This window comes from Sparus aurata, chromosome 14 (assembly GCF_900880675.1).
Source record: "Sparus aurata chromosome 14, fSpaAur1.1, whole genome shotgun sequence".
NCBI lineage: Eukaryota > Metazoa > Chordata > Actinopteri > Spariformes > Sparidae > Sparus > Sparus aurata.
The window spans coordinates 23,094,423-23,112,648 of NC_044200.1; the positions used below are offsets into that span (position 1 = coordinate 23,094,423).

At 43.9% G+C, this 18,226-nt stretch overlaps 1 protein-coding gene across 1 annotated transcript in view; it reads right to left on the minus strand.

Moving 5' to 3' along the window:
- Positions 1–18,220, minus strand: part of LOC115595542 (thyrotropin-releasing hormone-degrading ectoenzyme) — a 181,225-nt gene extending 163,005 nt beyond the window's left edge. The window contains exons 1-2 of the mRNA XM_030440159.1: positions 16,603–18,220; positions 10,735–10,979 (exon numbers count right to left, since the gene is read on the minus strand). Coding sequence (XP_030296019.1) covers positions 10,735–10,979; positions 16,603–17,100 — 743 coding nt within the window. The 5' untranslated portion in view covers positions 17,101–18,220. The remainder of the gene's footprint in view (positions 1–10,734; positions 10,980–16,602) is intronic.
- Positions 18,221–18,226: the final 6 nt, after the last annotated feature.

The following is an 18,226-nucleotide window of genomic DNA, read 5'->3' on the forward strand; positions in this document are numbered from 1 at the left end:
GAGGATGTAGGAGAGGACAAGGTGAGGATGTAGGGGAGGACAAGGTGAGGATGTAGGAAAGGACAAGGTGAGGATGTAGGAAAGGACAAGGTGAGGATGTAGGAAAGGACAAGGTGAGGATGTAGGAAAGGATGAGGTGAAGATGTAGGAAAGGACGAGGTGAGGATGTAGGAAAGGATGAGGTGAGGATGTAGGAAAGGATGAGGTGAGGATATAGGAAAGGATGAGGTGAGGATGTAGGAAAAGACGAGGTGATGATGTAGGAAAGGACAAGGTGAGGATGTAGGAGAGTATGAGGTGAGGATGTAGGAAAGGATGAGGTGAGGATGCAGGAAAGGATGAGGTGAGGATGTAGGAAAGGATGAGGTGAGGATGTAGGGGAGGATGAGGTGAGGCTGTAGGAAAGGATGAGGTGAGGCTGTAGGAAAGGATGAGGTGAGGATGTAGGAAAGGAGGAGGTGAGGATGTAGGAAATGATGAGGTGAGGATGTAGGAAAGGACAAGGTGAGGATGTAGGAAAGGATGAGGTGAGGATGTAGGAGAGTATGAGGTGAGGATGTAGGAAAAGACGAGGTGATGATGTAGGAAAGGATGAGGTGAGGATGTAGGAGAGGACAAGGTGAGGATGTAGGAAAGGACAAGGTGAGGATGTAGGAAAGGATGAGGTGAGGATGTAGGAGAGGACAAGGTGAGGATGTAGGAAAGGAAAAGGTGAGGATGTAGGAAAGGATGTAGGAAAGGACAAGGTGAGGATGTAGGAAAGGATGAGGTGAGGATGTAGGAGAGGACAAGGTGAGGATGTAGGAAAGGATGAGGTGAGGATGTAGGAGAGGACAAGGTGAGGATGTAGGAAAGGAAAAGGTGAGGATGTAGGAAAGGATGTAGGAAAGGACAAGGTGAGGATGTAGGAGAGGACAAGGTGAGGATGTAGGAAAAGACGAGGTGATGATGTAGGAAAGGACAAGGTGAGGATGTAGGAAAGGACGAAGTGAGGATGTAGGAAAAGACGAGGTGATGATGTAGGAAAGGACAAGGTGAGGATGTAGTAAAGGACAAGGTGAGGATGTAGGAAAGGACAAGGTGAGGATGTAGGAAAGGATGAGGTGAGGATGTAGGAAAGGACAAGGTGAGGATGTAGGAAAGGACAAGGTGAGGATGTAGGAAAGGATGAGGTGAGGATGTAGGAGAGTATGAGGTGAGGATGTAGGAAAAGACGAGGTGATGATGTAGGAAAGGATGAGGTGAGGATGTAGGAGAGGATGAGGTGAGGATGTAGGAGAGGACAAGGTGAGGATGTAGGAAAGGACAAGGTGAGGATGTAGGAAAGGATGAGGTGAGGATGTAGGAGAGGACAAGGTGAGGATGTAGGAAAGGAAAAGGTGAGGATGTAGGAAAGGATGTAGGAAAGGACAAGGTGAGGATGTAGGAAAGGATGAGGTGAGGATGTAGGAGAGGACAAGGTGAGGATGTAGGAAAAGACGAGGTGATGATGTAGGAAAGGACAAGGTGAGGATGTAGGAAAGGAAAAGGTGAGGATGTAGGAAAGGATGTAGGAAAGGACAAGGTGAGGATGTAGGGGAGGAGGAGATTAACGTTTCGACACTCTGCTGGTCAGAGAAAACAGGTTGTTCACACTCAGCTGATGTGTAATTAAATATCAGACATGGACCCAGTGAGGCGGTTCTGTTCCTCTGAGCTCGGCTCCGTTTACCGTCAGCTCATGTGGAAGAGGAAACATAACAAAGACTCGAGAGGAGAAACGATGCTGACCTCAGTGCTTAGAGAGTTCAAAGTTCCCTGTGGAACAATCACCGCGGTATAAATTCTCCCTCTGTGAGGTCATCGGTCATCGGGGAGGCGAGACAGGAAATCGTGTCAAATCATGGCTACCGAAGCGCTGCGATGATGCTAGCAGTCTTGTGCTTATCCCTAATTTCCAACAGGTCCGTGTTGGGTCCGTTGCTGATCCACCATGGCAGCGGAGCAGCTACGGACACTCCCACACTGCACATTACACTGTTAGCATGTTGATGTTAGCATTCCACCCTGCACAGCTGCTAGCACGACTGTCGACTGACGTGTGTGAGCTTTTTATCCCTGTGGGCATGTTAGCATTAAAGTAGCAGGGTGGTAATCGTGTTGGTATCTTCAGGCCACACACTGGGTTTGTTCTGTGCAGATAAGGTTGTGGGTTCTGAACCGGAGCCCGGTGCGAGAGGCATAAACATCAAGAGATTGAGTGTATTTTCAACCTGCTGGTGATTTTAGATGAAAAGCACCACAGTCGGTATTTTTCACTCTCTGGGTTTCATGAATTTAATGCAAATCCATTTAATAGCAGTTGAGATATTTTGCTCCGGGCAATCACCTCCATCTGCACTGACACATTCTGCAGCGCGGCTCAAAAAGATCAGGTAAGTCAGAAGTGACATCTTCGGATTTATGAAGACCTCAGTTAGCCTCCTCCTCCTCCTCCTCCTCCTCGTCCTCCCCCTGTGAGAGCGTTTGTGCGTGGGGGTTAAAACGCTCCGAGAATGAATGAATTTATTAAGTTGCTTCAGTCGACGGCCATGTTAGATGGGTAACCCTCTGACACACACGCTGCAGAGTGAGTATTGATCTGAAACATCTCATCTCAACAGGAGGAGCGAGAGGAGGAGAGAGAGGAGGAGAGAGAGGAGGTGTATGCCAAACCAATCAGCTTCTGTCTCTCCTCCATCAGTATGTAGACTCAGCTCTAACCTTCTCTAACATCTGCCTCTCTCGTTAACACTCCGACGTCTCCGTTCCTCGTCAAACCCAGCCTCGTTAGCTGCCGTACCCCTCCTCGTTAACTCTAATTCGTCTCCTCGTTAAAAAACGGAGCGTCTGTCTAATGAAGAAGTTCCTCAGAAAACAGCACTTTCTGCTCGGGTGTTTCGGGTCGCTCTTAGATGTCTGGGCTTCAGGAATGTTCTGCATCAAAGAAGAGAAAGGATCCGGCGCTGTTTCAGAAGCTCACAGCTGGAGCGCTTCATCAGACGTGAGGGGTTCTGCTTTAATTGCACAAACACGGCGGCAATCGCAGAGCAGACGGTCCGCAAGTGCAAAAGACTGCGTGGGCGGCGCGGAGTGCACCTGCTGCTCCGCTTCATGACGCCAGCAGAATAAAGTGCAAACAGAACCGCTGAGGTGGAACGTAGATCACAAGGTGTGGGGATTATCAAAGGGCAACACGCCTCCAGAGGAAGCTGCGTGTAGTCTGATGAATTGCTTCAAGTTGCATTGTGGGTAATGTAGAAGCTCTGGTCTAGCATTGCACTCCAATGAACTCAAACGATCGACGAAAACAAACGATCCAAACTGATACAGCAGAACCAGAGAAATCAACGCTTTTATCCACACGTTCTTCTTCCTTCTTTAAAAGCTGGGGCCTACATTACCCACAATGCAACGGTAATTTATAAGATTACAGAAGCTTCTGCAGCCACAAAAGTGTTTATAATACTGTACTTCCAAGCCAGAGACCGCTGTTCAAGACTGTGTTTCAACATTTTGAAGTCTTGGACGTCACAACACTTTCCAGCCGTGTTCATGTCAACAAATCAAGATATTATCAACCCAAACAGAGGCTCCTGTTTATGAAATCACTGATTGGCTGTTGCAGGCCACAGGGCAGGCATAGAAGCTCGTAACTGGGCAAATAAGCTGTCAATCAATAAATAAGAGGATGGCAGCCGTCATGGGGATTTTGGTTTTGCTTTCAAAGAGTTTTCTGACAGGTAATAGCATGAAAATCATCCACGATCCCAATCTAGTCAAATAAAATAAATGAAAAATAACACAAAATTGGATACAATCAAATGTATACTTGTCATATCACAGTCACATTACATGTATATGAGGGACGGGCGAGATGCCTGCCAAGCAAGACACCACTGTTCAAGACAGTGTTTCAACATTTGCAAGTATAACTCTGCATTTTTAAAGCGATGTCAGGTATGTTTTCCTAACCCCAAACAAGCAGCTTTGTACCTAAACCTAATCCGACCGTAAATACAGTGTTTGTCACAACATTGAATTAAAAAGTTAACCTAAAGAAACGTAAAGTTGCAAATAAATCACCATTTATTCTGGCAGCTGGGCCAACCACAGCGAAACAGCTCACACTTATTGACATATATATTATGGACAATGTGCTTATTGGCGTACGAATTAACATGTCAGTATCTTCTTCTTCTTCTTCTATAGATAATTCCTTCCTGTCATGAAACCACTCATCACAGCGGCCTCAACTCCCCACAGAAAGACCAGGAAAGTAAAAAGAGCACCACGATTCTGTAAAGAACTGCAACTGTACGCTTCCTTTCACTCATTCACTAAACACACAGACCTCCTGCTAGAGGAGCTACTCTACTACAATCCTCTATACATTATCTGAGTATTGATGTTTTTAACCAGTTGTGGTGTCACGTGTCAGGCGACCAGCAGACAGCAGGTCAGGGGAGTGAGTACAGAAGCTGCTGTAGAGACGCGTCAGGCTGGTCTCACTGGAAACCACCGCAGCAGCTCGGCTTCACGTCATTTGCATAAATATCAACACGAAACTCAAACAGTGGTACTGTGTGTGTGTGTGTGTGTGTGTGTGTGTGTGTGTGTGTGTGTGTGAGAGAGAGTGTGTGTGTGTGTGTGTGTGTGTGCCTGCCTATGCTAATTAATTCCCTCCTCCCAGCATTAAAGTGTTTAAGTCCAGCCTGAGGTTTATAGTAACTCTGGATATTAAACCAATCTATGTGTGTGTGTTTGTGTGTGTGTGTGTGTGTGTTAGCATTAGCACAGCTGCATCATGCTAATCCTTAAGCTAACAGTGAGCTTTGTACACACACACACACACACACACAAACACACACACACACACACACACACAGCAGTGCATGATATGGACAGCTGAAGTCTCTCGACGTTTGAATCCTACATTTCGTTTCTGAATGAAATCTTTTAAAATAAATAATCAGCTGTGGTTTTTTTACTACGGGTCTTTTCTGCTCAGCTGTTTAGTCACCAGATTAACATATTATGAAGCGAGACGAGCACCTTTAAACAGTCTTAGTCATCTCTCCTCATGATGTGTCTGGAAACATCCATATGTATTTATTCCAGCAGTTTATTTTAATAATTCCCACCCACTCTCTCAGCAATAATGTCAGATTCTTTGTCACGCTCACATATCAAAACAGAGTTAACACTCATTTTGTTATCAAGTTCCTTTAGTAACATTTTAATACAGATATTAAACATTGATTAGGTCAGAACTTAAATGTTTGGACTCTCTTAACCTGCCAATGTTAGCAGCTGATGTTTGTGAACACACTGTCTGTTTCAAATAAGCACTCACCACACTATCACCGGACTCCCTTTACAAATCGCTTGATTTTAAGAGTTGTTGCGTGCGATGAAACGTGGGAAAAAATGTGTAAAATTACAACGACAAATTCTAAATCATCGATTCCGTCTTGTAAATTCGGCATTAAATACAAAACATGAAGTTGCTTGTTTCCTTGTATATAAAGTGTCAGTTTGTACCAGCCTGTATGCTCCTGCGTCATTTAGCAGCTGTTTGAACACACACGCTGATTTACACAAACTAATTGGAGACATTCACCACACTCCCTTTAAAAAACGCTAAATTTAGTGAGTTGTTGCGTTGGGAGAAACTTTATTAACTTAATAAAACACTATCACTGATAAATTCTGAATCATTTTAGCCTCAATATTAATTTGGCAAATGTTCAACATGAAGTTCTTTCTTTGTGTAAAAACCATTTAACAAAAACCACATCTGTTGTCCCGCTGATGTATGAACCTTAGAGTTATCTGGACATGTAGAGACTTTAGTTACATGAAAATAGTTCATATTTATTACGTGTCTTGAGGAGAATGTGTCACGACCACCTTACAATAAGCACAACAACATCTTATGCTATCAATATCAGTAATTGGGAGGTTATTGAGGGAAATCTAGTAGCCAATTCTGCTTGATAAAGAGACAGTACTAATATGTATGTTAGTAAGAAACTAATTAATGATTAATACGTGTTCCCTGAGATAAAGTCTTATAAATCTGTGTTCCTCTCAGACGGGATGTCGAAGGAATCAGATTAGAGTGAGAAAGTCGGCAGTAACCAGGTTTCTGTCTGCTGCTGCATTATACTTTAACTAACAGGTTGTTGTGTTGAGATCGAGCTCTGCTGGTCCATCAGCTGCCGTATTGATCCGATATTGATCCAAACAGCAGCTAACAGTGAATATGGGAGCACTGCTGCTGGTTTACAGTGACTAAAGCTGACCGGTGAGGAGTTACAGCAAAGTGGTCTGTTAAAGTATTTAAGAGTCTCCATGTCCAGTCAGATAGAAGCAGAAAATATCTTTTTATTCACCTCTCTGGACAAGTTTTATGTTAAAATACACAAATACTAGATACAACCTCATCACCAGAATAAATGTTGGCTTTTCCTGTTGAACTTTTCCTTCACATTTCTTGATTTAGCAACTTTACTTTTCTTTGCCATTAAATTATAAATGATACGCCTCGTTCGTGCTCTGGTTAGGTTTAGGCAAAAAAAAAATACTTGGTTATAGTTAGTAGAAGATCATGTTTTGGCATAAAAATAATAGACAGGAGACTCTGCTGCCTCCCCTCTCAGCCTCACAATGATTGGCATTTTATTTTTGGCAAATGGGCGAGTTCATCATTTCACATTGTTCTTCTGCTTCTAATGTTGTATTCAAACAAAAGCTACCATCAAGGTTGAATGTAAAAGCAGGTAATCACGACCCACATGTACATTTCTTGTCAGATGATGACCTCTAGTGGACGTAGTAATTATTTAAGTAACGTAGGTACGATCTGAACTGAAGTAACTTAGTTAATCTTACTAAAAGACGATGATTTCTAAAACCTAACTGAGTGGTTTTCTCGCCTTAACACAACCCAACTGCAACCATGTGATAAAGATAGTGACTCTGTTGTTTTGTGAGTCACCTGCACTCAATCTATTCGGTCATTTAGGAGTCAGAACGTGTTGGAATTGTGTGTTTCTCAGACTTGCCGTTAAAAGCTTTAAAGGGTCAAATTTGATGGTTGATTATTCTCATTCCAAACTCGTCAAATACTGACACTTGACAAGGTTGTGGCCGGTCCGACCTACGAAACCAAGGCATCAGTACTTTTACAGATCGGGATGAGAGTTTATTAACCATCCAACAGGTTGGACCTGTAAACTCAACCATCTGAAAGAGGTATTGTGATTAAAATCATGTACACAATGTCAACACCAAGCTAAATCTATCAAAAGTATCCAAAATGTAGCTTCAACATCACAAGCAGCCTGAAGAACTCTACACATGATCTTGAGTTTGATAATAAAACTCAGGAAAGGTCAACTGAATATTTCCCTTTAAATAAATGTCAGGACATGAACTGGTTTGTCAGAGTGTCTTGTTGCTTTGTGTTTGTTGTTGTTATCAGTCATCTCAGTCAAACAGCAGCGTCCGTCCTGCTCCGCTCATCGACCCGTCAGAGGCATCGCTCTCCGACTCACTACAGTTTGATAACATCTGTTTGTTGGAGGGTTTACTGTCTGCACAACAGACCCACGTCGCCGCTTTTGACAAAAACACCTTTTAAAGCTACAGAAATACCGTTGTTATGAGCCAGTTTATCAAAGCTGGACCGACCTTTGTGAAGCTCACAGTGCTGAAGTGATGGATGACTAATCGATGAGTGAAATCATGAGGAAATGGATCCGTGACCGTGTTGATCATGGGTGAATTGTTCTTCATGAAAAACAAGCTTCCAAGTTTCCAGCTCAGAACATCTTGTTCCCTGTGAATCATTCTATATTTTAGTATTATATTAGTTACTTTATGACACTGATGACTTGGCTAGGGGCGGCTGTGGCTCAGAGGGGAGAACCAGTTTCTTGTTATTGGAAGGTCAATGGTTCGATTCCCCTGATCGGCATGTCGAAGAGTCCTCGGGCAAGATACTGAACCTCCGACTGCTCCTGATGTTCTGGTCAGCAGCCACCACCATCAGTGTATGAGATGTATTGTCTAAATTAAGACTAAATATAGACGATTCTTCATTGTTCTGGTTTGTGATCTGTCCTCGTGGTGATGCGCTAGTCGCTGTTTTTAAGTCATCCGGAAAAGGCTCATGAAGTCAAATGTTCATTTTTGATGCACTTTATTGCTGGCAGTTTTTCCTCGATGCCCCTTCAGTGCATTTGCATCTAATGCAGCGTGTAATCCGTCACAATCTTACCTCATTGAATCAGCCTCAGTGTTTACTGTTCGCTCTCCTACCGCCGGATCACAGCTGGATTAAGTTACTGCTGATGTCAACACAACGTCGTACAGCTGCTTCTTCACACCACTTTTATGCTTTAACTCCTCACTCTGAGGTAAATACTGAAAAATGACACCAAGAAGAAGTTCAGCTAAAACTTCATCTTAATCATTTGTACCGTGACTAAACACATTTCCAACACCGAGCAGCGACAGCAAAATAAACAAAAGTGATGCCTGTCCACAAATAGGTGCTAATTCATGCTAACAATACAAACAGTCTGCCATATTAAAGCTGAGACTCCGCAGTTTGGGGAGTGGGGAGTGACAAAAATGAACTTGGGGCAGTAACTCAGTATACTAACAGCTACAAACACATGTGGCTGCTGCTGATGTCATATCGTAGACCACGCCTCCACCCCAGCATCCATCTGTCGGCTCGCTAAAGAGGCTAAATTGATCATCGTCACTCCCCAATCTCTGCTTTTCCTGAGATTAATTTGTTCGCCTGGGGAGTGACAAAAATTAACTCGGGGTGGTAACTCGATATACTAACAGCTACAAACACATGTGGCTGCTGCTGATGTCATATTGTAAACCACGCCTCCACCCCAGCATCCATCTGTCGGCTCGCTAATGTGTTGAAAGTGGTCATCGTCACACCCCAATCTCTGCTTTTCCTGAGATTAATATATGTTGCCTGGGGAGTGACAAAAATTAACTTGGGGCAAGAACTCGGTGTACTAACAGCTACAAACACATGTGGCTGCTGTTGATGTCATATCATAGACCACGCCTCCACCCCAGCATCCATCTGTAGGCTCGCTAATGTGTCGAAAGGGATCATCGTCACTCCCCAATCTCTGCTTTTCCTGAGATTAATATGAGGAATGGCAAAAATCAACTGGGGCAAATTTATACCCATTTAAACTGCAGTACAGTAACATGTTCAGGATTTTGAACTTTGAATACACCTTCATCTACAGAGCCACAGTACTTTTACAATGTGCTTTAACAATGTAGACCTTTGGAACGTGGTGTCATGTTACACAACACACCATAAAAGGGCATGCTAATCACGTAGTAACATTGTGGTGCAGCATACTAACAATACAAACAGTATGCCATGTAAAAGCAGAGACACCACAGCAGTATCAGTTGTGTTACGATGGACTGAATACTCACAGTTAAATGTAATAACCATGTAATCAGCTTTACTGACTGTAACATGAGAATCTAACATGCGCTAAAATGGCAGGTTTGGGGATTCTGTTTGAATATGTCTCGATGAAAATCTCTCCAACGTTGCTTTGCTACATTTTACTGTATCATCCTTTTTATTTATTTCCATTTTTATATAACTTTCATGTCTGTTTCTTCTTTCTTTACCTGATTTATCACTTTTATTCCTTTAACTTGTAGCTCCAGTTAAAGGACACCCTTAGACGAGGTGTCCTTCTGTTTATTCTGAAATATTTTCCTCTTAAACTTCCTGCTTTTGCTTGTTGTCAAAGCTGTTTTTCAAGGTGCTGTATCCACAATAAAGCAAAGTTTTGTTGGACGGAAATCAAATATTTATTCTGTATGTAACTAACTGCTTTTTTACTCTGAACCAGTGAGATCTGCTGATTCTTAATCTCAAGCGTCGACCTTGTAGTTGCAGAGATTTCTGTTCATTTTGGTAACTTTCACAGAATTCCGCCTTTCTGAGGCGAGTTCTTGTCAGATTTAAAAAAAAAAATAACACTCATATGATTGTATTTCATCTGACCCTCCACAACTTCCAGCCAATCAAAAGCTTGAATATCTGGAGTGTAATACAGAGAACATACTGCATGTTTAATGACCTCAGGATTCAAAGTTTTACAGTCTGAGAGAGTCCTTATATGGTCGTGGCTTTGTTTCCCCTATCCAATCACAAGCGAGCGCTCCTGATTTCATTAATTAAGTATGACTTTGTGTTTCTGCAATAACTGGAACAGACGTAGATAAAATGTTCTGTCCCTGTGGTATCTCACACACACACACACACACACACACACACACAAAGTGAAATAATAAATGTATCAGCACACAGTCTGTTTCCCATCAGCACCGTGGGGAAGAAATCTGATGTGGAAACAGCTCTGCAGCAGAGGCTTATGGGAAATTCATAAGAATAGAGTGAGTGGTCTGCGTGTGTGCGTGTGTGTGTGTGGTTTGATATGTGGAACACACACTCACACATGCACACACACAATGTGAGTGGCGTGTGTGAGTTAATCAATGTCGCGGATGTGAAGCGCTGACCTTTTCTAGTTGAACCACCTGCTGCTGCAGGAAAAATTAGTGTGTTTCAGTGTGTGTGTGTGTGTGTGTGTTTTTCAGTGTGTGTGTGTGTGTGTGTGTGTCATTGTGTGTGTGTACCGTCTCTCTCTCTGCAGGGTGTACGAGCTCCTGAAGAAGCCCAGCAGCTCGTCCTCGATGGCGGCGTCGAAGCTCATGTTCAGCCGGTAAACCCTCATCGGCTTCAGCTCGCGGTGCAGCACCACCACGTACATCTGATTGGCCGGATAGGGGAAGTGGCGGTGAATACGCATGACTCCGCCCCCCGGCCTGTTGGCTTGACGGCCGCCGGCGCTGCTTTCTGCTGTGACGGACACCCGGTCCACCTGAAGGAGGAAGAAGAGGAAGCAGGCTGATGAACAAACCAGTAGCTTCAGTCTCATTCAAACTTGAATCCATTTATCGTTGCTGGTTTCGTTTATGTATGTGTTAATATATAATTCAGGAACTGAAATATTCAAATAATCGGCTTTGCAAATGTTTAATGAGGAGGGGAATCATTTGTTCTCGAGGGTTCAGACATTTGCTTTTATTAGTAATGAAAAATGTAGCTTCTTAAAGATGTATGATCAGAGTTAAGAGCTAGTTCAGATCAACTTGTGTTTGTCGCTGAAACATATCAAATGCAAACTGCTGCAAACGAACAGCTACAATTATTTGTTGCTGCTGCTGATGAACTGCCTCCATGTGTAGGCTCACTTAAGAGACTAACATCCCCTGACGTGAAGCTGATCACTGTCACTCCCCAATCTCTGCTTTCCCTGAGTGTACCACGTTAGCCTGGGGAGTGACAAAAATCAACTAGAGACGAATTTGTACCCATTTAAACTGCAGCACAGTAACGTTTGCAAACACTTGTCACTGTTGCTGATGTCATATCAGAAGCCCCGCCTCCCCCCCCGGCAACCGGCTTCATGTCTCATGTCAACACTATCAAAACCAACGTGGCATCGACTGACATTACAACAGCCAACAATGGAGTTAAACAGAAGAGGCCGCATCACAATCAGCGTGTTTGCAGGAGGGATGTAACACCAGAGAGCTTCTTCTTCTCTGTGTTTCTTGTGTGATTGAAAGTAGATGGAAGGTGTAGAAGTGAAGATCTTGGATGGCTTCATATGAATAAATTAGGGCTGTCAAATGATCACATTTTGTCCATAGTTAACTCGCGATTAATTGCAAATTAATCTAAATTTTTTTTGGCACTTTTCTTTCTGTTCTAAATGTATCTTAATGTATTTTTTTCATGTTCTTAATACTTTTAACAACATAAGAAAGGGCAAATATGCTTGCTTTATGAAAATGTTTATTCAACGCTTCAAATCATGCAGGAAAATAAAAGGCTCAAAAAATATCCCCTCACCCTAAATGGGATCAAAACATGGTGATGTCTGCTTTTGGTGAGGGGGGTGGGCTCTCTGCACCTGCCGTGTGTTTGGCTTCCAAATGATATTTGAGACTCGACGTACTTCAGTGGTAACTCATTTCATGTCGACAGTACGTGCAGATAACTTTTGTCTTGTTGACCGAACCATCTAACAGTGTTTTGAAAGTGAATTTGCCGTTCATAAGTCCTTTCTCCATTTACTTTCACTTTCGCTTTTCAGTCCACCGTGTTTTTCCCGAACCACCAACCCTGCTTCTTCTTCTTCTGATTCCCTTTCTTATTTTTCTGCCGCCCTCTGGATCAAGACTACAGGTGCCATCGACGGCCGTAAATCAAACAATACGCGTTTCTATTTTTTCAATACCGAGCGTTAATCGCGCGTTAAATAACGGAGTTAAGAGGATGTTGCGTTAACGTGTTATTAACGCATAAACTTTGACAGCCCTAGAATAAATCAAATTCAAAAAAGGCAAAATGTCTCCAAAAATACTTGATCGGACCACCCAAGTAAAGTATATGTGTGGTAAACACTGACTTTAGATAAATTAATAGCTCTAACTATGACAAAGCATTACACAGTCTCAACAGGTGCTGAAGGTAGAAAGTTTAACCTTCAGCTTCAGTAACTGTCAGTAGGCTTCACTGTGAACAGCGCCCTCTGTTGTTCAGGTCGTCTAACGATCAAAAAACTGCCCAACAGAGTGAAACGCTGCCCTTCAAAGTAAGAGATTTGCAGCAGTCTCAGCGCCTTTACAGTTTGTTTGATGAAAGCCGTTGCTAGGCAACACCTGATCTGCTGCGAGCTGCAATTTGAAATGCTGGACTCGACCGCGGTGACGTGACCGGGTCCGCGCTGCAGGCGGCTCCGAAGAGTTCAAAAGAAGCAAAGCGTGTCTGACAGCTGGGATGAAGCAAGCGAGCAAGACAGAACGAACATCAGCCCGTTTACCAAAGTTCATCCATGTTTCATTCTGAGGCTGCCGAGTCAAACTGACCACGATGATGACGATGACGATGATGATGATGACGACGACAATGAAACAGCACCGGCAGACTGTGAATGAAGAGCAGCAAAGCCCTCGCAGGTGTTTTCACTTATCCTGACTGATTAGACCGGAGCTTATAATGAAGATGGTGGGGATTTGCAGGTAATTAAATGCAGTGTCGCCAAACTCACTGCACACAAAGAAATCATGGAGGTGCGAGTCGTCTCACCAGACAGCTGCAACAGGAAGTGAGGAAAATGTCAGTAAAGACAGAAGCTGTGGTGTTCGAGGGGGAAAAGCAGAATTACATTTCATCTGTTCTGTTCTTAGAGCTCAGAACCATCAGAATCTTGGACCAAAGTCGACTCTCATTGTGGAAAACTAACTTTTATTTTAAGCCCAACTCTGATCTTTGAGCTGTTGAACTTCAAAATTTCCTGACAGTGCAGATCTTCAAGAGAAGCGAGAGAGCGAGAGAGTCCAGACTGAGGAGATGTGGACTCGCGTCAGTGTTGTGATGACACGTAACCTGACTCGACTGAAAATAAATGACTCGAGACTCGACACGATGAGAGAAATCCACACCAGCACTCACAAACATCGTTAATCAGAAACGGAGAGCATCAAACTATCCCTCGGAGATGAGCTGCAGTGCCTGATGGGTAGACGCCCGGCAACAATGAGAACCATTAGGTCTCTATCAGCAGCCCTCGGCCAATCAAACGCCGAGTGTGTGCGTCTGTATCTGTTTCTGTGAGTGTGTGTCCGCTCTTTGATGAATGAACTGATCAATACGAACAGAGAGCCTGCTGACACAGAGAGGAAACATTGGGGATTAAAAGGATGTTTTTTCACGGTTTTCTGGCGAGTCAGCGAACGCATCGCCGCGCTCCGTGACGCCTTCAAATGTTCCTCCCGACCAAAATGCCTTTTTAATTGTTTGTTTATTGGTTTGATTTCTGGGCTGATCTTATCCCTGTCAGACATTTATATATATATACATATATATATACATGCTGCTGTTTGAATATTCTGTCTTTTGTTCGATCACATCTCTCTGGTCAACGATGCGACCCTGGGCGTGACCTTCAAACACCAATTAGGTCGCTACAAGTTCATCTTTCCTGTAACCAATCGCTGCTCAGGAAGTATTAAATCACTCTAAGAAGAGGTGATAGCTCGGCTCAGCAGGCACTGTTGACGATTTGTAGTTCCTGTAATAAAACACACACATGTAAAAGCACCTCGCTGATGCTTTTAGCACTTTCCCACTTTGGTTTTGTCGAATGCCGGATTCATTTTGGACTCCAGACATTCCTTTGAGTCGGAGAATAAAGCACTTTGTGCAGCAGGAAGTGTTTTCTCCCTCCTCGTTTCTACCAGCAGGTTGTATTTTTATCCACATTTGTGTTTTTGGCCTTTTCACACCCTGACAATTTTCTTTTAATAATGTATCGACTCTGAGGGAACCTGAGGAGACCGGCCTGGCGCCCAGCAACACCTCTTAATTCACAGCGTGCTCGCATGCAAACAAAGAAGAAGGCTGCGGGGTTTTTAATTGGCCTCTGCCCAAAAATAGACAGATTTATCCTTCTCGCACATTAGTCGAGATGACCGGCCTGAAAAATCACGTTGCTGGGGCGTTTCTCTGAGGCTTTCTCTCACCGCGCACGTCTCGGGGAAATTCGGCTGAAACTGCAACTTTGATGGTTAATTAGCCTCGTTAAGGAAATCTCTGAGGCCAAATCTGGAAATAAACATTCTTTGTTAGAGAGCGGCGTTTGTTTTTCCAGCACACAGAGCAGACCTGGATGCAGACGAGGCTTTGTTTGGAGGGAATCATCAGAAAACTTATCAACAGAATCAAACTGTGTACATCCACAGGCAGCGAGGCATCTGCTCCGTTACGGTGTGGACATCTGATTGGACGACAGAGGGGACGGAGGCGGGGTTTGGAGCAGGTGCAACAGACTCGTTGGTCATTGCTGACAGAATTCTCTCCAGGTGGTTTTCACTACAGCTACAACACCAGCGCTGCGCCCTCTGAAGAACAGTCTGTCTAAAAATAAACCCTTTGGTTCAGTGCCGGGTGCTCAGGAGCCGACCGGCGTCGTGAAATAATTATATTCACGACGCCAGCGTCATCTGGAAACATTAATGTTTCAACACATGTACACTTTCTGAACCGCGCCGGTCACAATGGCAGAATTTTAAACTTTGATACGATACTAGAAATAGAATAAAAAATGACACCACAGCAAAAACAAAAACAAGTCTGAGGCTCAAAAAATAAAATTATTTCTTCCCTTTTTTTTCCCACACAACACACTTTTACTCTGACCAAACTCAAGTCCTGTTTGAGAGTCAAGATTGTTTTTTAAGTTACGTTACATGACGACTAAATATGATTGTTTAAAGGGTCAATCTGCTGTTTTTGCGGAAGAAATTCAACTCGGAATTTTAATATTTACGATATAAATGAGCCAATAATACAAACGTTTTTCCTTACGTGAGTAAACAAGCTGTTCTCAGAGGAAAATAAAGTCCAAGAACACTGTTTATATGTGGCGGACCCTGCCACCTGTCTAGCTTCAAACAGAGTAAACAGTATAAAATGCGTCCTTTGAGAGTTTGTTTATTTAAAATCAACCAGTGATGATCTTTCTCGTCTTTAGATCATTTCCCAAACCACCTTAACCTCACCAAATGTAATCATATGTTATAAAATGTGAACTGTTTTTCTTCAAGCTTTATTTTGAAAGTCTAACCAGACGTTACTCTTTGGTTTTTATTGTCTTCGTGCTTCATGTTGTTAAGTTATCTGTGAGCTGCTGTGTTTTATGTAATTTGCTTGTTAATCAACGTTTGTTATTTTCAAACGGGCTCTCGAAATAAACTTGTGTTGGTACATTCACGACTCCCGGAGGACGACTGTCGAGCCCTCAGACTTTGATGCTGACCTCGAGCCAAATCTTCCATGTTTACATGAAATACGAACATCAAATGTGGAGATTCATATTTAATGTAATGAGCACGCTGATGCTCACTATGGGGTCAGATCTGACAGACTTTTTATTTGTGTTTCCAGTGTACTGCTGGTGATGTTCTGAGAGTTCTGTTTGGACAACAAAAAAAAACACTTATGCACGCTAATATCTGGCTTTTGTCCTTAATGGGAGAGGGTACAATACGCATGCATTCCCGGGTCAAATGACTGTGGATCATGTTAATGAGCTCCGCCTCTGATCGGCGATCAGACGAGCCAATTTTCACCACTTTTTGCGACGCTTTGATGCATGTTTGAGTTCAGGATATGTGCACATCCAATTTGAAAAAGAGACTGAAGTAAAAGATATAAAAAAGAAACCACAGAAACATTGTCACTGACCTCTGTGCTGCATTTCTACTGTTCCCTGTTTATTGGCACAAAGCTGCCAAGCCAGTGACCACAGTTCAAGACTGTGTTTCAGTATTTAATAGCGTGAAACGACAAGTTATCTTTGCGGACGTGTAACTCAAACTACAAGTCGTTGCGATGTCAGTGAAACCAACAACAACAAGTTCACCACATCGTACCTCGAGGCGGTCAGTGTGCAGCACGATGAACCTGGTGGCGTTGACGCACTCCAGCTCGATGCTGACCTCTCCGGAGAAGGTGAAGTTGTCCATGTAGACGGCGAGCTGCAGGTCGTAGTGCCGCGGCCTCAACGAACCCGGCAGCCGCGAGTTCCTCCACGGCTGGACCCCCTCCTCGTCCGCCCTCTCGCCCGTCCTCTCGCCTTTGCTGCCGTTCAACTTCGCCGACCCTCCGCCGCCCCCCCTCGACCCGGACTCCCCCGCTGCTCCGTCGCGATCCCGTCCGGCACACTCCTCGAAGCGAACGCTGAGCACCACGGCCACCGCCGTGACTATGATGAGGGTGAGGATGGACAGAGCGAAGCCCAGCACCATCCGTTTGTGCACCGTGATGTGGCGCTCGGTGGTTCGAGGCCGGACCACCACCGACTCGGCCCACTGGTCAGAGAGGCCTCGGCCATTCCGCATGGCGCCGGGGCTGCTGTCGTTCAGACCCATTTAGCTGAAAGTGTCACGGCAAAGAAATGTCCTCGAGGTTCAGCGTCAGAAACGCCTCAGAAAACCTCTCATTTATGCTCAGCTCAGACTCCAGCTCGTTGAGACGCTCCTGTGTTTTGAAGATTCCTGTCCGCGGTCCGTCAAGCCTCCAGCCTGCGAGGCTGAAACTCCAGCGGTTATATCTCTGGAAACACCTGAACTCTGACCCGAACCGGCGTGAACGTCCTTCAGCTCTCAGAGTGGAGATGGAAAATCAACACCGCGGCACGTCTTACATTTCAGCCAACACAACTGACAAACCAGAGAGAATGAGAATGTCGTGTGCGTTTTGGTTTTGCGGTGAGGAAGAAAAAAAATCAATGCTGCATGGCTCGATATCAAGTTCTAGAGGAGGTGGAGGAGGTGGAGGAGGTATACTGTTGAGGATGTGGATATACAGCGAGCGTACCATCCATAAAGTTTCACCGGGAATCAGCTGGATGAGATGAACTCAGAGAGACGGGGTCGGACTGTGAATGAAGCCTCGTTAAAGCCGGATTAATCACAGATTAGGTGTTAAAATCCACATTTTCATCACTTTAAGACAGAGATCCTAAACAAAAGCGTAAAAAAAACCCACACAGGAGATTTGAAAGCGGCAGGTTGTCGTCCCCGGGTCGTGATAAAGTTAATTTCTTTCGGAGTTAAAGCTCTTCCACGCCGGCTATGAAGCATAAATGCAGCCCTACAGGACTATTATGGGATTATTATGATGATTCAGAGGGAGAGGAAAATGCCTTACAGGACATTAAGGTCAGTGTGAGGAGCCTCGCTGCACAACAAGAACATTATTTTGATTACACTTCACTTTTACAGCGAGGGGAGGAGATGAGTTCACAGCTCAGGAGCCAAAATTTGGAAAGAAATTTGAATTTGGGCGGAAAGTTTTCATCTTTTTCTGACAATTAATTCACAAAAATGTAAAGAATTAACCAAATGTCTCTGTTCTCAGTTGGTTTTACATGAATTTAACCAGTTTAGAGTTTGAACCTGAGGACACGTGTCTCTGTTTGGACCTCAAAGAGATTTTACTGCCTTTTCAGAACCGGTTCAGTTGATTTATCTCCACGGAGTAGATGTGCACTGA